Genomic DNA, 22,001 nt, shown 5'->3' on the forward strand with positions numbered 1-22,001 from the left:
GGGAGGAGGAATCAAGATCCACTGGGGTCCGGAAGCAGCGGGAGCCTTCCAGGATCTCAAGCGTCGCTTCACTTCCGCTCCTATTCTCTCGATCCCTGACCCAGAAAGACCTTTCATGGTGGAGGTGGATGCCTCGGACGTGGGCGTAGGAGCCATCCTATCACAAAGGGGTGAGGATGGGAAATTACACCCTTGTGCTTTTATGTCTCGTCGCCTGTCAGATGCCGAGCGCAACTACCACGTGGGGGATCGAGAGTTGCTTGCGGTAAAACTCGCCTTGGAGGAGTGGCGCCATTGGCTTGAGGGGGCTCAGCACCCTTTCCAGGTTCTCACGGACCACAAGAACCTGGAATATCTCCAGCAGGCCAAACGTCTGAACCCTCGGCAAGCTCGATGGTCCTTGTTTTTTAATCGTTTCCACTTTCTTCTGTCTTACAGACCCGGCACCAAGAATGTCAAGCCGGATGCCCTGTCCCGAGCCTACTCCCCCGAGACACAGGAGAAATCTTTGGAATCTATTATTCCGAGGTCTAGGATCGTCGCACCCCTTCAGTGGGAATTGGAGAGGGTGGTGCGAGAGGCTCAAGCCCAAGATCCTGACCCAGGAAATGGTCCTGCGGGATGCCTGTATGTACCTCTATCTGCCCGGGCCCGGGTCTTGCTGTGGGGTCATGAGTCTCCCTTGACGTGCCATCCGGGTACTGCTCGCACTCTTGATTTTCTCCAGCGGCGGTTTTGGTGGCCTTCCATCAAGGAAGATGTTAAGGGCTATGTGGAGGCCTGCCCCGTGTGCAATCAGGGAAAGTCTATACATCAGCGACCTCAGGGACTGCTCCATCCCTTACCTGTTCCCCGTAGGCCATGGTCTCACCTTTCTTTAGACTTTGTCACGGGACTCCCACCGTCCCAGGGCAATACTGCCATCCTGGTGGTTGTGGACCGGTTTTCTAAGGCCGCCCGGTTCATTCCCCTGTCCAAGCTGCCTTCAGCTAAGGAGACAGCTGAGCTTCTCATTAACCATGTCTTCCGTGTATTTGGAATTCCCCTGGATATTGTCTCTGACCGAGGGCCCCAATTTTCATCCAGGTTCTGGGGAGCCTTCTGCAAGCTTATTGGGGCCACTGCCAGCCTATCATCCGGGTTCCATCCTGAGTCTAATGGTCAGACGGAACGGATCAATCAGGATCTGGAAACCACCCTGCGGTGTATGGCGGCCAACAACCCCACCTCTTGGGCTACCTACATCATGTGGGCTGAATATGCCCACAACACCCTCAAGTCCTCAGCCACTGGACTATCCCCCTTCGAATGCCAGTTCGGGTATACCCCCCCATTGTTTCCTGAGGAAGAGACACAGGTTGGTGTTCCCTCGGCCCAGCGTTTCATCCAACGCTGTCGGCAGACCTGGAGGAAGGCTAGGCGTACTCTTCTTCAGACCTCCCAGAGATATCAACGTCAGGCTAATCGCCGCCGCCGGACGGCCCCTAATTTCCGAGCCGGTCAAAGAGTCTGGTTAGCCACCAAGAACTTGCCCCTCCGGGTCGAATCAAAGAAACTCTCCCAGAAATTCATCGGCCCATTCCGCATTGCAAGGAAAGTCAATCCTGTTTCCTATCGTTTGTTTCTTCCCCGTTCCCTTAGAATTAACCCCACGTTTCATGTCTCATTATTAAAACCTGTCTTGTCTTCTCCCTTTGCCCCCCCACGCAGACCCCCTCCACCTCCCAGGATCATCGACGACCAGCCGGCCTACACGGTCCACCGGATACTGGACTCCAGGAGGGTCCAGAATTCACTGCAGTATCTGGTGGACTGGGAGGGCTACGGGCCGGAGGAGCGCTCCTGGGTTCCAGCCAAAGACATCCTGGACCCAAGTTTGATCCGGGAGTTTCGCACCCGGAGGCCTGGGTGTCCTGGAAGGAACGTCAGGAGCCGTTCCTAGAGGAGGGGGTCCTGTCAGCATCCTGCCCTCTTGTAGTTTGTCTCCATGCCTCTAGAGGTCCCCTATGTTCCCCACTGCCTTAGTTCTTCTTTGTGGGTCCTTGTTAGTGCTATCCAGATCACCTGTGCCTTGTTTCCTCTAGAGTATTTAAGCTGACTATTTTCCCCTGCTTTCTCACTCGGTTTGTGAGTCCCTGCCCTGTGTTTCCAGCCCTGTCTGGCTATAACCTTCCAAGCTGTCCCAAGTAAGGTATCCTGAGTTACTATTGTTCTCTGATTTTGTTTTCTCCCCTCGTGGAGTCTTTATTTTTCTCTTGTGAGTTTTTCTTTGTTTTGACTGTTTATACCTCGGCCCGAGAAGAACTTTTATTGTACTATTCTTGCAAAGACTTTTTTTTTAAATAAATCTTCATTTCCTGGAATACTGCCTTGAGTGTTTCGTTTGGGTCCAACATCATCACTCCTGTGGCTCTGTGGTAGCATCCTCAACCACTACACCAGAGACCCGGGTTCAAGCCCAGCTTGTGACAGTTTTAGAACGTTCGCGCTATAATCCTTTGATTTGACTGACAGGACAGCTGTTTTGGTCGTTGCTTAGCAACATAAAAAAACCGCAGCACACTGCTCTTTTATTAAAAGTCACCAAACAAGGCAGTGCTGTGCGCCTCGCGTTTTTAGAACTAAAAGACGCGTTTGGTGTGATCGGGGCCTTGTGCGCCTCTCGTTTTTAGAACTAAAAGACGCGTTCTGTGTTTTTATTTAAACCTAAATAAGTTTGTCTGTCAGTTGGCAGGCAGTTTTGGTTTATTAAAAGTTGTTGCTGTGTGCAGTGTGTAAAAATAAAAATAGTTTTACCCTCCTGCTGACTATAGTGTCGTGCCCCTCCCAACCCATTCACACACACACATAGGCCTAGATGATTCGACTATCGGTCGACTATAGAAAGATTCGAAAATTCTGATTCGACTATGAAAATTCTTAGTTGGGGACAGCCCAAGTTAGAGGTGAGGACCAACCCGCCGCACTGCAGATGTCCTGGATGGGGACACCTGCCATCATAGCTTTAGAGGCCGACAGACCTCGAGTGGAATGAGCCTTGACTGCCATAGGGGATGGGAGACCAGAGGACTCGTATACAGTAGTAATGGCATCTACAATCCATCTACTGATTGTGGGCTTTGAAGCCGGTCACCCCCGCCTTGGGGGGCCATAACAGACAAACAATTGCTCTGAGAGAGAGAGGTTTCTTCCATAAGGCCAAGGCACGTAGGCATCGCTGCGTGACCTTGATCTTGCGGAACAGGTTGCCCGTCGGGGAAAACTCCCTGGTTTTGAGCCACCACTGCAGTGGTCTCATGTACAGCAGTCCAAGAGGTATCACGTTGGATGCAGCTGCCATAAGACCTAACAGTACTTGGAACTGTTTGACAGTGAGTGACAGGCCTAGCTTGACCGCATTTACTGCAGTAAGGATCGACTTGATCCGAGCAGGTGACATTCGTGCCTGCATCATGGTCGAATCCCATACGACACCTAGATAAGTGGTTCTCTGTAATGGAGATAGCACACTTTTCTTGGCGTTGAGTCTCAACCCCAGCTCTCTCATGTGAGCGAGAACAGCACCTCGATGCTGAACCGCTAACTGCTCTGAACTGGCTAGAATGAGCCAGTCGTCTATGTAGTTGAGTATGCGGATGCCCTGGAGTCGCAAGGGAGCCAGCGCAGCATCCACACACTTCGTGAAAGTGCGGGGTGAGAGTGCTAGGCCAAAAGGAAGAACTCTGTATTGGTAAGCTGCGCCCCTGAAAGCAAACCTCAGGAACTTCCTGTGCTGAGAAAGGATGGAGACGTGAAAGTATGCGTCTTTTAGATCTATCGTGACAAACCAGTCCTCTGACCTGATTTGAGACACGACCTGTTTGACCGTTAACATCTTGAACTTCAGTTTCTTAACTGAGCAGTTCAAGTGTCTGAGATCTAAAATGGGCCGCAGCCCACCATCCTTCTTTGGAACGATGAAGTACCGGCTGAAGAACCCGGACTCTCTGTGCTGAAGAGGGACCACCTCGATGGCCTCCTTCCTCAGAAGGGAGTTTACTTCCTGTTCCATTACCAGAGCCTGCTCGGGGCCCACCTCGGTGGGAAATACTCCGTTGAAAGGTGGCGGCGGTGCGCCGAATTGGATAGAATAACCTTTCTCTACAGTACGCAGGACCCATGCAGATACATTTGGCAGTAGTTTCCACGCTGCCAGATAATCTACTAAGGGAAGCAGCCTCTCGAGACTGGTTTCTGGATTTATTTGAACAACTGATTCGGTGGCCTGTAACAGCGAACTGGCAGGAAACACCTGAATCGGCTGTTCTGAAAAAACCCCGTGGGGGCGGCGAACTCTCTAGCTCCGCTACGTTTCCGGGCGGAGAGACCAGAGAATGATGTTCGCAGGAGACTGCCGTGCACTGTAAGACTGGCAGGGTTAGCTGACGAATCTCCTGAGGGCCCAGAGGAAGGGCGGCCACCATGTACTGTGGTGAACCACCAACCTCCCCGAGAGGGGCTGCCCTCATTGGCCCTATGCCGCAGCAGTCAGGGCCGTTTGGCCGAGGACCTCTTGGACTGGAGGACGACCCTCAGGTCAGCCCTCTTCCCAGAGGCCCCCGACTTGGAGTGCTGCTTACCCCGCCCTCTAGGTCTTGCCTGAGGGGCACGGGTTGCAACACTCCTCTTTTGAGCCTCTCTGTATGAGGAGCTAGCACATGGCTGGGGCTGCTTACGTTCAGCCCCAGAGGAGTAAACGCGGCGAGGAAGGAACCTCTGAAACGCCGCCGCCTGCTTGGATGCAGGGGGGCGTTCAGAAGTGTGACCCTGTCCTTCTCCCTCATTTCGGACAGGGTCAGCCACAGATGCCTCTCCGCGGCCACCAGGGCTGACATAGACCAGCCCACAGCGCGGGCAGTCTCTTTGGTGGCCTGGAGAGCTAAATCTGCAGTGCGACGCATCTCTGTGACGCTTACTTCCTCGCCATCGTTAAACTCCTGCAGCAGGTCTGCTTGGTAGGCTTGGAGGACTGCCATTGTGTGAAGGCAAGCCCCAGCCTGACCTGCTGCCGTGTATGCCTTGCCCATCAAGCTAGATGTAACTCTCAGTGGCTTGGTGGGAAAGGATGGAGCCTTCAAAGATGATGCCTGTCCAGGTGACAGATAGCTCGTGAGCGTCTGTTCAACCTGCGGCATCATCTTATAGCCATACTCGCTCATCCCCGCCACATTACCGTAGTGATCAGTGGGGGAGAACAAGCGGGCTGAGTATGGTTTTTCCCAAGATTTAGCGATCTCTTTATGCAAATCTGGGAAAAATGTAAGGCTCCGTCTGAGAGGTGTTGACTTAGTCCGCAGAAAGCGTTCATTTAAACGACTTCTCTGCGGCTCATGGCTTTGTTCAGCGGGCCAATCGATTTTTAATTTGGCAACCGCATTGGTCAACACCTCTACTAGCTCCTCATAGTGAGGCGATCAGGGAAGCGGTTGAACTGGATCAAGGCTTTCCACATCGACCTCCTCGGAGGAAGATAGGAGAAGCCTTGATTCGTCCTTCTCCGGAGGGGAAGGAACCGCAGTGCGGGCTTCCACATCCAGCAGGAGGTCACTAGATATGCCAGGTGAGGAGGGAGATAGGGCAGCGCCCGTCTCCATTCCCTCTAGCAGATCTAATTGCGAACCCCACGAGTGCAGCCGCCACACCACCTCGACGGAAGCGGGGCCAGACCCGCGAGGAACGCTAGCGAAAGCCCCCTCCTCAAAGAGGGCTTTCCGGGAACGGAGCACCCGCAGTGGAAGGCGTTCACACATGCTGGCAGCCAACCCCCTAAAGGGCTGACTGTGCATGCTCCGCTCCCAAGCAGACCATGCATAGATTGTGTGTATCCCCGCCAGTGATGAATCGCTAGCATGGGGGAGCACACCGCCTATGTGGCTGCTCAACCGCTCTAAAAGAACTTTCTTTCTTTCCCCTTTTGGTTGTCATATTGCTCAAAATAAAGTTGTGCAAACTGGCACAGAAAAGCAGCAATATGAAACAGACAGACACATACACAGAGTGCTCTCGCTGAATGACAAAAGCTGACGCCGGCATCAAACGCACGTGCTTTATACTTCCTGGTCGTTTACGTCACCACGCCTGTGACGTCACTCCCGTCATTTCATTGGTTGTAGACATGTTCAGAGTGCGGCCCGCCAATGGCGTTCCCCAAAGCGTTGATGATGCAGTGTCGAGTTCCGGGAAGGGAACTATTTTTCATTTTTATTAATAAGTACATGAGTAAAATTCACTCAAGTAATTTGACTTGATGTATGTGTAAAATACAAAACTGTTTTGACATTATATTTGCTGAAATTAAAATTACAGTTATTAAATTAATAACATTTACTCTACATCTACGTTTTGCTTGTCTTATCCTATCTTCACTCTAGATTTAACTTTAAATGCATCACCTTCCTTTCTGCTCTCTCTTTTCTTTCTTCCATCTTTGACTTGAATTTACTCAGTGACTGCACACTCAATTATCTTTTTCTAAAAAAATCAATTCTACATGTTAGTTATGAAATAATCAGTGAATGTCTATTTATGTTTATTTAATGAATATGAGTAGAATTAGTGAAGGTTTAAGTTGGCCCACTTTATCAAACACATTCAGCCAAAGTGGGCCATGAATCTTTAACCACCTTAACCAAAGCAATCTTTAAAATGTATTCTTTGCATTTAAATTAATGTTTAATGCCTTAACAAATAACACAAGCATTATATCAGTAATATTTGTTTTTTTCATTTATGAGCAATCTTATAAATTACAACATCAGGTTATTAATGGGAAATGCCTCCAGCAAAGTGCCCTCAAGGAGAGGGAAACTAATCCTGTGTGACTGATATGCTTCAAATCAGATGATTTTAGGTCTGTGTTTTAGCTTTTCTGGTGGCTTCACAATGAGCAATCAGTCATAATTTAGATCAGTGATTACAACATAAACAGAAAAGTTCAGGCCCTTGAAGCTAATTCACATTCATACTGGTACTGAGTTCAGCAGATATTCTGTTGTTATATTTTTTTATAATTAATATTTTTAAAGAGGCCTAGTGATGTTCCTTGTTGAATTTAAAGGTGCCATAGAATGCATTGAGAGAATATTTTAAATTGTTCTCTGATATCTACATAGAAGGTATATGGCATAGGAAAGGGCACAAAATCTCCAGAAATGAAGCTAGCGCAAGTTCTGGCAGGAAGACTCAATCGTTCGCGTCACTAATTACCTCCTCATCTTCCAATCATATCATTACTGTAGCTTTAAAGGGTAGCGCTTACCATGTCTGAGTTCGCAGATGCTGTTGCTCCAGCACACAGCCGTGAAACTGGATTCCAGCCGCAGTTGCAAGGAGCGGAGCTGTTAACTCTCTCAAACTGACAGGATTTATCACGGATACCATGGTTACTTCATTAAAAACGGCTGTCGGCATAGTTTAACGTGAACCGTGCGGTTCTCCCCCTCTGCGGATGTGTTTGCGGCGCAGGAGCCGTAACAATGTATCGTCGTCTCGCTGGCGGCGGTAGACAGAAGCAGCGGCTAGAGCTCAGTCTGGCGAATCTGTGAGCTCGAGCTGCTCAAGCAGCGGCATGAGGCTCTGATCGCCAGCACGCTCGCGCTACACGCGCCAACCCGAGCCGGAGAGAGCCGAGCGGCCGAGCGTCGACACGAACCCGCGGTGCTCACCGATGCTATCGCTCCCGTACCTCCATCCTCGAAGCCCAGCAAGCTCTCCAGCCTCGATCTAGGTAAATCCTATTTTTTCTACTGGTGGTGGTGTTTTGCCAAAGCGGTTGGCACTTTCACGAATTGTATGGCTAGCTACTAAAGCAAGATGGCCTGCGGGTTATACGTCTGTCAAACAGCTGTACACGCTATAGGTTCAAGTGGCTGCAGCTTATGCTGCCTTCATGCGCTATCGTAATTATTAAATACCAAGCTATCAAGACGGCCCGTGGCCCATGCGTTCTATCAAAAGACGGCCTGTGTATTCAATCAGGCGTTCTATCAAAAGAGGGCTGTGTATTCAATCATGCGTTCTATCAAAAGATGGCCTGTGTATTCAATCATGCGTTCTATCAAAAGATGGCCTGTGTATTCAATCATGCGTTCTATCAAAAGAGGGCTGCGTATTCAATCATGCGTTCTATCAAAAGAGGGCTGTGTATTCTATCATGCGTTCTATCAAAAGAGGGCTGTGTATTCTATTATGCATTCTATCAAAAGAGGGCTGTGTATTCTATTATGTGTTCTATCAAAAGATGGCCTGTGGCCCAAGCGTTCTATCAAAAGATGGCCTGTGGCCCATGTGTTCTATCAAAAGATGGCCTGTGGCCCATGTGTTCTATCAAAAGATGGCCTGTGGCCCATGTGTTCTACCAAAAGATGGCCTGTGGCCCATGCGTTCTATCAAAGACGGCCTGTGGGCCACGTGTTTTATCAAAGGATGGCCCTGTTTCACATCGCAATCAAGGATACCAGGAGCATATGTTCATTTTCAAAAAAAAAAAAACCAGCTGTGGTTCTTTTAAGTTAACCATGAATGGCACTCATCTAAATCTAATTTGTTTCTCTTTCTTTCTCCATCTAAGCCAGGAACCCCAGGATTCACGACCGTAAGGTAATTTTAAAACCGTCCTTTGGGGGTGGGCCCCGTTCTGGTGGATCCATAAGTCCACCTATCTTTGGGGGTTAGCGGCGCCCCCGCCTTCGTCTTCAGGCGGGACTCGCTGTTTCCGTACCCTCGGAATGCGAGTTACGAACGGGGCCTACGCCAAAGAACCGGATTGCTTGCTGAGCTTCTACATAAATGTAATCGGTATAGTATAAATTCTCCCGAATCTTTCTGGTAGAAATGAAGCTAGCGCAAGTTCTGGCAGGAAGACTCAATCGTTCGCGTCACTAATTACCTCCTCATCTTCCAATCATATCATTACTGTAGCTTTAAAGGGTAGCGCTTAGCATGTCTGAGTTCGCAGATGCTGTTGCTCCAGCACCTCCATCCTCCCCACCTCCACCAAGATGGAATCTCTCCTCCAACTCCTCTATTCTACCAAGCTGGGTTATCCCTCTATTACCTCATCCATCAATCAGGCTATCCCCTTCTTAGCGAAGACTTCAGATTGTCTTCCTCAATCTCCACCATCACCAGTTGGCCCCTTTCCTGACTCCGCGGGGGGTTAGCGGCGCCCCCGCCTTCGTCTTCAGGCGGGACTCGCTGTTTCCGTACCCTCGGAATGCGAGTTACGAACGGGGCCTACGCCAAAGAACCGGATTGCTTGCTGAGCTTCTACATAAATGTAATCGGTATAGTATAAATTCTCCCGAGTCTTTCTGGTAGAAATTGTTTTACAGGTCCATTTACAACCCTAGGATTTGTCCCAAGAATGAAATGCTCTGTTATTGCCTTATTTGGAAGCTTCATGAATATTAATGAGCTCTGCTCTGATTGGCTGTTTCACAGAGCTGCTCATCTCAATAGCTGCACACGGAGGAAATATATATTTAATTACGGAGCTCTGGCTGCTTTTAATATGCGGTTTGTTGAATCTGCCGTTTTGAATCCATGACATTTTACTCTCACTACTGTGATGCATGTGCTCTGTGTAACGTTATACTGCAGCGACACAAGGACTTACCGCACAAGTTTTGATGCTTGTTAGTGATGCTTTAGGATCTGTAAATCATTCGCCATTTTCAGCCAGTCATCTCTCAGTTTATGTGGTAAGTGAAATCTTATGTATTGCAATATAACAGGCTGCCGCTAGCATTAAGCTAACCATGTCCCTTCAGTGGGTCGCCTTATTTTACTGATGTACTGACGTTAATGATTATTGGCTTATGCAAATGTTGGGGGCGTAACTATTAAGATCGGGACTATTGCGCAATAGTCAGTGTTATGTTGGAATTGACCTAGTTTCGGTGGTCTTTTGCAAATACCAGATTTATATAAGAAGGAAGAAACGATGTTGTTTGAGACTCATTGTATGTCATGTCCATGTACTGAATGTTATTATTCAACTATGCCAAGGTAAATACAGTTTTCCATTCTATGACACCTTTAATGCTGTTGAACCTACTTTACAAAGCAAACTTTCTGCTAAAATAAGAGAGTACGGTTTATCTTTCATTCAATGGCTTTTGGAAGTAGAAAATATGTAGAAAAACTGTAACATGGGAAGTAACGAAGTACAAATACTTTGTTACTGTACTTAAGTAGAATTTTCAGGTATCTATACTTTACTTCACTACTTATTTTGTGCCAACTTTCTACTTTTACTGCGTACATTTTAGCATGAGTCTCTGTACTTTCTACTCCCTACATTTTCAAATCAGTGTCGTTGTTTTTGCGTTTAAAAATTATGCCATTTCACAACGCATTTGACCCATCCATGTCTATAATATGCGGCATGCATACAACAGACTGATTGGTTCACGCTTAGAAACGTATGTAAACACACACAGAAAAGACAATCCTATTGGTGCATTTGTTTTTATACGCTCTGACGTATAAAAAAGAAAAAGAAAAAAAAAAGAAAAAAAAAACAGGCGACAACTCGTTGGGAAATCAAAGCACCAACATGCATAACGGACTGATAAAACTGGTGTGGGTGATAGTGGATAAACTCCAATAAACTTTTCCCTAAAATGGTGGTTTTGTCCTTCGCAAGGTTAATTTATACTTTTATACTTTAAGTATGTTTTAGAGCCTGTACTTTTTACTTTAACTTGAGTAAAAATTTGAGTCAATACTTCAACTTTTACTAGAGTCTTTTTAAACACAGGTATCTATACTTTTACTTAAGTAAAGAATGTGTGATTTTAGCATGATTTTAGCATTATTTAGCAATGACTAGCAAGTCGCTAGCATGATTTTAACATTATTTAGCATGACTAGCAAGTCGCTAGCATGATTTTAGCATTATTTAGCATGACTAGCAAGTTGCTAGCATGATTTTAGCACGACTAGGAAGTCGCTAGCATGATTTTAGCATGACTAGCAAGTCGCTAGCATGATTTTAGCATTATTTAGCAATGACTAGCAAGTCGCTAGCATGATTTTAGCATTATTATAGCATGACTAGCAAGTCGCTAGCATGATTTTAGCACAACTAGCAAGTCGCTAGCATGATTTTAGCATTACTAGCAAGTCGCTAGCATGATTGTAGTATGACTAGCAAGTCGCTAGCATGATTTTTAGCATGACTAGCAAGTCGCTAGCATGATTTTAGCACGACTAGCAAGTCGCTAGCATGATTTTAACACTACTAGCAAGTCGCTAGCATGATTTTAGCACAACTAGCAAGTCGCTAGCATGATTTTAGCATTATTTAGCATGACTAGCAAGTCGCTAGCATGATTTTAACATGACTAGCAAGTTGCTAGCATGATTTTAGCATTATTTAGCAATGACTAGCAAGTCGCTAGCATGATTTTAACATTACTAGCAAGTCGCTAGCATGATTTTAGCATTATTTAGCATGACTAGCAAGTCGCTAGCATGATTTTAGCATTATTTAGCATGACTAGCAAGTTGCTAGCATGATTTTAGCACGACTAGGAAGTCGCTAGCATGATTTTAGCATGACTAGCAAGTCGCTAGCATGATTTTAGCATTATTTAGCAATGACTAGCAAGTCGCTAGCATGATTTTAACATTACTAGCAAGTTGCTAGCATGATTTTAGCATTATTTAGCAATGACTAGCAAGTCGCTAGCATGATTTTAGCATGACTAGCAAGTTGCTAGCATGATTTTAGCATTATTTAGCAATGACTAGCAAGTCGCTAGCATGATTTTAACATTATTTAGCATGACTAGCAAGTCGCTAGCATGATTTTAGCATTATTTAGCATGACTAGCAAGTTGCTAGCATGATTTTAGCACGACTAGGAAGTCGCTAGCATGATTTTAGCATGACTAGCAAGTCGCTAGCATGATTTTAGCATTATTTAGCAATGACTAGCAAGTTGCTAGCATGATTTTAGCACGACTAGGAAGTCGCTAGCATGATTTTAGCATGACTAGCAAGTCGCTAGCATGATTTTAGCATTATTTAGCAATGACTAGCAAGTCGCTAGCATGATTTTAGCATTATTATAGCATGACTAGCAAGTCGCTAGCATGATTTTATCACAAATATCAAGTCGCTAGCATGATTTTAGCATTATTTAGCATTACTAGCAAGTCGCTAGCATGATTTTAACATGACTAGCAAGTTGCTAGCATGATTTTAGCATTATTTAGCAATGACTAGCAAGTCGCTAGCATGATTTTAACATTATTTAGCATGACTAGCAAGTCGCTAGCATGATTTTAGCATTATTTAGCATGACTAGCAAGTTGCTAGCATGATTTTAGCATGACTAGGAAGTCGCTAGCATGATTTTAGCATGACTAGCAAGTCGCTAGCATGATTTTAGCATTATTTAGCAATGACTAGCAAGTCGCTAGCATGATTTTAGCATTATTATAGCATGACTAGCAAGTCGCTAGCATGATTTTAGCACAACTAGCAAGTCGCTAGCATGATTTTAGCATTACTAGCAAGTCGCTAGCATGATTGTAGTATGACTAGCAAGTCGCTAGCATGATTTTTAGCATGACTAGCAAGTCGCTAGCATGATTTTAGCACGACTAGCAAGTCGCTAGCATGATTTTAGCACTACTAGCAAGTCGCTAGCATGATTTTAGCACAACTAGCAAGTCGCTAGCATGATTTTAGCATTATTTAGCATGACTAGCAAGTCGCTAGCATGATTTTAACATGACTAGCAAGTTGCTAGCATGATTTTAGCATTATTTAGCAATGACTAGCAAGTCGCTAGCATGATTTTAACATTACTAGCAAGTCGCTAGCATGATTTTAGCATTATTTAGCATGACTAGCAAGTCGCTAGCATGATTTTAGCATTATTTAGCATGACTAGCAAGTTGCTAGCATGATTTTAGCACGACTAGGAAGTCGCTAGCATGATTTTAGCATGACTAGCAAGTCGCTAGCATGATTTTAGCATTATTTAGCAATGACTAGCAAGTCGCTAGCATGATTTTAACATTACTAGCAAGTCGCTAGCATGATTTTAGCATTATTTAGCAATGACTAGCAAGTCGCTAGCATGATTTTAGCATGACTAGCAAGTCGCTAGCATGATTTTAGCATTATTTAGCATGACTAGCAAGTTGCTAGCATGATTTTAGCACGACTAGGAAGTCGCTAGCATGATTTTAGCATGACTAGCAAGTCGCTAGCATGATTTTAGCATTATTTAGCATGACTAGCAAGTCGCTAGCATGATTTTAGCATTATTTAGCATGACTAGCAAGTTGCTAGCATGATTTTCGCACGACTAGGAAGTCGCTAGCATGATTTTAGCATGACTAGCAAGTCGCTAGCATGATTTTAGCATTATTTAGCAATGACTAGCAAGTCGCTAGCATGATTTTAACATTACTAGCAAGTCGCTAGCATGATTTTAGCATTATTTAGCAATGACTAGCAAGTCGCTAGCATGATTTTAGCATGACTAGCAAGTCGCTAGCATGATTTTAGCATTATTTAGCATGACTAGCAAGTTGCTACCATGATTTTAGCACGACTAGGAAGTCGCTAGCATGATTTTAGCATGACTAGCAAGTCGCTAGCATGATTTTAGCATTATTTAGCATGACTAGCAAGTTGCTAGCATGATTTTAGCACGACTAGGAAGTCGCTAGCATGATTTTAGCAGATAGATAGATAGGTTTGAAGATAGATAGATAGGTAGATAGATAGATAGATAGATAGATAGATAGATAGATAGATAGATAGATAGATAGATAGATAGATAGATTAAAGCTTAATTGATTATCAATGGCTTCTAGCAGTTTACATTAAACATAGTTCAAACAGACATGGACTTTTGGTCAATGAAAGTCTATGGGACCTTTTTATGATTTTTAATATTAATTTTTAAGAAAACCATAACTCAAAACAGTCTGAAAAGATATAGCAATCTAAGTCTGAACAGTATGAAGATCTGACCCGAGTTTGGAGTATGTAGCTTGAACGGTCTAGGAGGAGTAGGTGTCCAAAAATTTTCCGCTCAGAAAAATAAGAAGAAGAAGAAGAAGAAGAAGAAGAAGAAGAAGTTTAAATAGGATTTCAGTAAGTTGGCTTTCCCAAGCCAACTTAACAAGAAATCAGTTTGATAGGGAATCAAACCATTATGTTGTATTTAGCAGGCTAAAGTCTAAATAACAGAAATATGACAAAATATAAGATAAATACAAAAGAAACATGTATGGTTGATATGTCTGTAAAGGCTGAAAATAGTCGGATGGAGGCACAGACTGAAGTGTAACAATAAAAAGTGCATCGGAGAGTGGATTATTTTATTTTTTCTCAAGCAAACATAGTCAAAACATTAACAGGATTTAAAATATAATTTTATAAATGTTACTCTCACTTGCATTCATCCAGTATTTTATTTATCTCACTGTAGTGGAAAGAAATTGACTGGGTAATGAAAAGTGTGTGTTATATATCAGAATGGTGCCAGTCTCCATGTCTAATTATGCCCACTTCCCTACTATGTAGTAGACCAAAAAACAACAAACAAAAAAACAACAACCAACAAACAAAAACAATAGGCTATATGAGTATGTCTGAACTCACAGTATTTATAAGCAGTGGTAGAAATGGCCAAAATTCACTGGGGGGACGTTTTTTGTTATTGTGGTTTTATTAGAAACTTATATTTTCTATATCTTATATATTTTCTCTAAACCTTTTCTCTGACCAAAGGTGAGAATAATTAGTAATTGGCCTGGATATTATATTGACCACAATATAACCAATATACAGTATGTAATATTTTATATTCATTATATTAAGATTATATAATTTGGATGAAAACTGCATTTTGAGGTATTTTTTTATGTCCAGTAATAAGAATAAATAAATAAATAAATAAATAAATAAATGGTTCCTTTTAGGGTTGAGTGTTAAAGGGTTAAACACAGGTAAAGGTGATCAGAAACTCCACCCTCTTACAACACTCACCAGGAAGAGACTGACTTGTTCTCCTTTCTGTCATACTGATTTACTTCTCTCTGACAAAAGCAAGCAAGAATCAGCCATCAGTGGACAACGAGGAGAAAAACCATGAAGAAGCATTTTTGTGAAGTTTGTTTCTGAACAGACAACAGATCTTTGTGATTCTCTTGGTTATTCATGATCAAAACCGTCGTTCAGAAAGTGAAAGTAAAGTTTAGATTGCTGGAGCTCAAACAGTGAGAATGGCTTCATCAGCTGAATATGACTATAATTGTCCCGTGTGCTGTGAAATCTTCAAGACTCCTGTTATTTTATCATGTAGTCACAGTGTCTGTAAAGAGTGTCTTCAACAGTTCTGGAGAACCAAGAAAACTCAGGAGTGTCCTGTCTGCAGGAGAAGATCCTCAAAAGAAAGTCCTCCATTAAATCTAGCATTACAAAACTTGTGTGAGTCGTTCCTGAAGGAGAGAAATGAGAGGCGTTCATCAGGATCTGAGGAGATCTGCAGTTTACACAGTGAGAAACTCAAACTCTTCTGTCTGGAGGACAAACAGCCTGTGTGTGTAGTGTGCTTTACTTCAGAACAACATGAAAATCACAAATTCAGACCAATAAGTGAAGTTGTTCCATCATATAAGGTAGGTATTTATCTCTTTCATTTTACTAAACTTAATGTGACATATACTCTGCTGTGAAATACTTATTTATTTTGGTTTTGTGTACACTAAATTGTGTCATACTTAAATAGTTACTGGGAAAGACTTTTGAACCAACTTGAAAAGTTTGAGTTAAGTGTTTTTTTGTATTTTCACAGGTTGCCTTGCTTTATTTAGTGTTATTTTACAGCACTGTATGATCACTGCATTTTTGTCTCTTCACCGTAATCTGGTGTTTTATATATTTTTATTTTGTTCAATTCTAGGAGGAGCTCAATACAGCACTGAAGTCCTTACAGGAGAAACTTGAAAAGAGAAAAAGCATGAAAGAAGAGTTTGAGAAAACAATTCAACAAATAAAGGTGAGGAAACAGAATCAAAAGTCATTTTCAGTACAGGTGGATCACAATACACCATTATGATTTTTATATTTAATATAATGCATTCCTGTTTATTATTTTTGTAAATGACGAGCAATCTGCTTCTGGATCTGTTATATGTCAGGTGTCTGAGTTTCTCTTGGATCTGAATGATGTGATGTGTTGATGTGTGTTGATGGAGATGATTGAAGTGAATGTGATTTGATTTCAGTCTCAAGCTGAGCACACAGAGCGTCAGATTAAACAGCAGTTTGAGAAGCTTCATCAGTTTCTCAGAGATGAAGAAGAAGCTACAATCACTGCACTGAGAAAGGAAGAGGAGCAGAAGAAGCAGATGATGAAGGAGAAGCTGGAGGAGATGAACAGACACATCTCAGCTCTTTCACACACAATCAAAGACACGGAGGAGATGATGAAAGCCAATGACGTCTGCTTTCTAAAGGTCTGATTTAAGATCATCCATTGATTGATTGATTGATGATTGATTGAGTTCTTGATGATCAATGGTGTGTTTGTTCTGCAGGAGTTTCCAGTCACGATGGAAAGGTGAGTGATCTGCTGGTGTCTCTGGTCTCTCTGCTTCTGAAGCCAAAGCCACTGCAGTTCTGACTCCTGAATGTTCTTCCAGAGTCCAGATCTCACAGCCGGATCCACAGATGCCTTCTGGAGCTTTGATTCATGTGCCACGTTACTTGGGCAACCTGCCGTTCAGAGTCTGGAAGAAGATGCAGGACATTGTCCAAAACAGTGAGTCTGGAGAAGATCTGTGCTGTTACACATACACTGGAAATGACGCATGAGGGAATATTTACAGATTTCAGCATTATGTGTGAATAACCAGATGAGCTACTCCACCAAAATGAGCCGCAAACAAGAGAAGAACAACTTTGCTCCACATGATATTTACAGTTACAGTGATACAGCAGATCTCAGTTCAGTTTGATTGATTGGCAAATCTAAAATATTTACTGTAACAACACTGACAGTGATCAGAGGAAAATGTCTGATGTGTTTGATCAATAGGACGAGTGTCATAATTCATAATAATCTGTGTACGGTTCACTCTTGATCATTATATGAACATCAGAATAAAAGCAGCTGTTGATTGTGTCTCATCAGCTCCTGTGATTCTGGATCCAAACACTGCAGATTCTCGTCTTGTCCTGACTGATGATCTGACCAGTGTGAGATGGATCAAGAACAAACAACCGCTTCCTGATAATCCAGAGAGATTTGACTTCTGTCGTTGTGTTCTGGGTTCAGAGGGTTTTAACTCAGGAACACACTGCTGGGATGTGGAGGTTAAAGAGAGTCCATGGTGGAGTCTTGGAGTAACTACAGCATCAAACCAAAGGAAGGGAGGTGTTTTCTTTAACACTGATGTCTGGAGTGTGACATATGGATATTCTGATCAGTTTGGTTTTCCTGTTAAACAGGATCTTGAGCGTGTGAGAGTTGATCTGGACTATGACAGAGGAAGGGTGTCATTCTCTGATCCTGTAACTAACAGACATCTACACACATTCACAACCACCTTCACTGACACAGTCTTTCCATTCTTCTATACTATTTACTCTCTGAGAATCTTACTATTCAAAAGTCAGTAAACTTGTAATTTAGTCCAATTCTTTAAAGTTCCAGCTGTAATATTTTAATTTAAATTCAGTTCATATAATGTTATTTATAAAATGCATACCAATAATATTTTTGCGATCATGCACTTTAGACGACCAGTGTCTTCTCAGGTAAAGTGGGTCCTCTCTGATTTATTAAAAATTATCCTGTATCTTAATTGAAAATTATAAAAACACATTTATATATTTGTTTGTTTATGCTCATTAACACATATTATCAAACATACGTTCAATAGCATATTTAACAAACCAGAAAAACTAATGAAGAGTTTATTTAAAAAAAAAAAAATAAATTAGCTCAGTTTGTTCAAATGGTCAAAAATCATGTTTTTAGTATGCTATCAAGTCTTTATTGTTTTATTGTGTTAGTTAGCTGTATTTTTTAGTTATGTTTACTTTATATCAAAATAATCCAACTGCAGTTTTATTGAGATTAATTGGAAAGTTCAATGAAAACTGAGTTTTCTGTTTTTGCAAATGAACTTTTCATATAGTCTATAAGCTATGACTAAATTGTACAGCTTCACTCAAATCATGCATAAAAATTCAAAACAATTGATAAATGTTACACTTAATAAAATAAACAAGCATACAAACACCATACAAGATGCAGGTCAGGAGACACCAAAGTTGCATGGAGAAGACATACAACCGCACACACACTTTCTAAAAAGCTTAATTATTTAACTAGTGTTTTGGCGAAATGTTGGTTAAATAAAGACATTTATTTGCAAGTGAGAACATGTTGTACTGACATTATTATTATTATTATTATTATTATTATTATTATTATTATTATTATTTTAATCTAACAGAATATTGATTAAATTAACTCTATATTAAAATATGACTATAAGACACGCAGCAAAAAAGTGCTAACTAAAAATGAGAGGAACTTTTAAAACTGTAAACAATTCTAAACACTCTAAATGAACTTTAATTGTGACCACATTTTAAAGCTTTATATACTCTTCATTCACGTTTAACTCGTCTCATCCTTTTTTCACTCCAGATTCAACTTCACCATCTTTTCTGCTCTCTTATTTTTTTTTCCATCTCTGACTTGAATTTCCTGACAAACAAATAATAACACAAGTACTGTCATTATAATATCTGTTTACATTTAGTGAGCAACCTCATAATTTAGAAATTAAAATCTGAATGTCAAAGTTTTTTAATGTTGTTTTTTTTCTTGATAATGGAGTCCTTTGATGTGCTGCTACAATCACCAGGGTCATATTGCACCAGACCAAAAAAATCAATTAAATTCAATTTCAACTTATTTGCATAGCGTTTTTCATGATTCAAATCGTTGCAAAGCAGCTTTACAGAAAATTTACGTTTCTACAATATATTTAGTAGTAGCTTACTAGTGGTGACTATACTGTATGTCAAGTTGATGTACATATGGCATAGATGTATGGTAAAATCAGACAACACTAACAGTAATGATTATAAGTTGCAATCAAACTTATATCAAAATTGTGTAGTGCTGTAAGTTGTTTCATGGTTGGCATCATCTGAGGTCCTCTGAGAGGTTGGCATCATCTCTTCCCATGTGTTCTGGATCCAGACTGAAGCTTTTGTAATTCCTAGTTACCACGGGATGTCAATCAGATGTGGCAGAAACAGAGAAACAAACTAATTTATCATTTAAAAAAGCCAGCAGGGTCACACGAGGAAGAAGAAAAGAGGATCAGAGGAAGAAAAGCTGATAAAAGCTGACAAGATATACAATATAAAATGCTTTATTCAGTCACAGGAATAGAAAATCTGGGAGACCAGGGCAAATGTGTGTGGGTCTCAGTGCATTTAGGAGTGAAGGGGAATGAGAGTGTGGATGAGCTGGCAAGGAAGATATTAAAGAAGGAAAATGTAAAATGCAAATAAGAATCACTTAAACAGAGGTGTAATCCAGGGGAAAATAATTTGACTGTGGTAAGAAAGCTTGGCTAGAGAGGAAAGAGAGATATTTAAAAGTGTCTCAGAGAACTAAGGTAGGTAGTGGAAACAGAAGAGAGGACATTGTGTTGATAAGGTTAAGACTGAAGCACTGTGCACTGAATAAATCATTAAAAATGGTACAGAAACATCAAACAAGTTTGTGTGAGAGCACTGGTGGATCTAGGGGTGGAGCCAGAGGGGCACTGGCCCCAGCTGAAATCTGATTGGCTCTTGAAGTGCCCCTGTCCTGTCACTCATCGCTGATTTACACTGACCAAAATTATAAACACAACACTTTTGTTTTTGCCCCCATTTTTCATGAGCTGAACTCAAAGAGCTAAGACTTATTCTATGTACACAAAAGGCCTATTTCTCTTAAATATTGTTCACCAAATCTGTCTAGTTTAGTGAGCACTTCTCCTTTGCCGAGATAATCTATCCACCTCACAGGTGTGGCATATGAAGATGTAGATTAGACAGCATGATTATTGCACAGGTGTGTCTTAGGCTGGCCACAATAAAAGGCCACTCTAATGCCGTGATCCAGGCAACCTGTTACCCATGTTTTTCCAAACTTTTAGTCATAAAAAGTGCACTAGAGCGGCAGTCAAACCCGTGACTTCCCACCCGTGAACTCGTACTAGATCGATTTACTCCCAGTTACGAGCTCTGACGTAACATAGCCCACGAACCAACGACGGCCCCTACGGGTGCGGTGTTACTGCAATGGTGGAAAAATAGATTTTAGGACAATATATTGTTGCAATCAAATTAATAATAACATTATAATAATAAATGCGCTCATGCAGTTTGGTGTAGGGCTGGGAATCGACTCCAAAAACAATCGATTCCTCGATTCCTAGGCATTGGGAATCGAGAGTCGATTCCAATCCCATTAAGGGGAATCGACTCCTCATTCAGAGCCGTTTTCAGTTCAGCAAAACTTATAATTAGGTGCCTCAAACAGAAGGCTGCATCCCATTAAGGCTGCATATCTTGGTCACCAATGAAAACGAGTCATTTCTAAACTTTAAGGATGCATGCAATTTGCATCTAGCTTGCTAATAGTTACAGTATTATTAGTCTGATTTGTTTCCACGAAAAAAAAAAAAATCGTTCGGAAAGATTATTTAAATGAACCAGTTCAAAAAACGTTTCCAAAGTTTTTTTATGGGGGAACTGGCTCATGTTGTCCACAATTTTGAGCGCTGCACGACAGAATAGATCATGATGTGATCGAGGTTCTAGATATTATTTACATCTTAAATAAATGATGTTTTTAACCGTTCTGTCAACAAATAAAAGACAACGCAGGGAAGTGCATCTGATACGCCACAAGCTCTTATATTAGTGTTGTTGTTAAAGTTCTGTTTATTTTGTTTCAGTGTATAGTTTGGTAATTTTGTCATTTTAGACATGTCTTGTTTTATTCATGCAATAAATGCATGTCCACTGCTGAGCTGTGGGTTATGACTAATGTCATGGGCAATGCAGACAAAATTACATTTTAAAATCAGTCAGAGCTACAGAAAAATCATATTTTTTTTTTTACAAATGAAGCTTCATATTGTGAGAAGGCAACTTTCTACAATCTCTACATCCTGCATTTATCCCAAAATTAGCTTCCTCCGGTCTTAAAAACAAGAAACGAAAAAGAATCGGAAACAACAGTGAGGAATCAATTCTGGAATTGAATCCAATCGATTCCAGGACCAGGAATCGGAATCGATTGCAAAAACTTTCGAATCGAACAGCCTTAGTTTTGCGGGACTTGCTTGGAATGCTACAAAGTCGTGAGTCGTGGTTTTAAGCCGTGATTTACCGGCTCAAAAACCTGCCTGGAATGCAGCATAAAATGTGCAGTTTTACTGTAATGGGGGGTCTGAAAACCAGTCAGTATCTGGTGTGACCACCATTTGCCTCACAGAGTGCAACACATCTCCTTCACATAGAGTTGTTGATTGTCAGGTTGTTTATTGTGCATAACATACGCCTGCCCATACCATAACCCCACTGCCACCATGGGCCGCTCCATCCACAAAGCTGACATCAGCAAACCGCTCACAACGCTATACACGCTGTCTGCCATCTGCCCTGTACAGTGGAAACCAGTATTCATCCATGAAGAGAACACCTCTCCAAAGTGCCAGACGCCATCTAATGTGAGCATTTGCCCACTCAAGTTGGTTACGACGACAAACTGCAGTCAGGTTGAGACCCCGATGAGGACGACGAGCATGCAGATGAGCTTCCCTGAGGTGGTTTCTGACAGTGTGTTCAGAAATTCTTTGGTTATGCAAATCGTTTGTTGCAGCAGCTGGTCTCAGATGATC

At 42.2% G+C, this 22,001-nt stretch overlaps 1 protein-coding gene across 1 annotated transcript; it reads left to right on the forward strand.

Annotated features, from left to right (window-relative positions):
• Positions 1-15,101: 15,101 nt before the first annotated feature.
• Positions 15,102-17,697, forward strand: LOC141340953 (E3 ubiquitin-protein ligase TRIM39-like). The gene is made up of 6 exons (XM_073846081.1): positions 15,102-15,692; positions 15,977-16,072; positions 16,302-16,532; positions 16,614-16,636; positions 16,719-16,837; positions 17,210-17,697. The coding sequence occupies exons 1-6, from the start codon at positions 15,297-15,299 to the stop codon at positions 17,695-17,697; spliced, it is 1,353 nt and encodes a 450-aa protein (XP_073702182.1). The 5' UTR covers positions 15,102-15,296.
• The last annotated feature ends 4,304 nt before the right edge of the window (positions 17,698-22,001 follow it).

Source organism: Garra rufa, chromosome 8, assembly GCF_049309525.1.
Source record: "Garra rufa chromosome 8, GarRuf1.0, whole genome shotgun sequence".
Taxonomy (NCBI): Eukaryota; Metazoa; Chordata; class Actinopteri; order Cypriniformes; family Cyprinidae; genus Garra; species Garra rufa.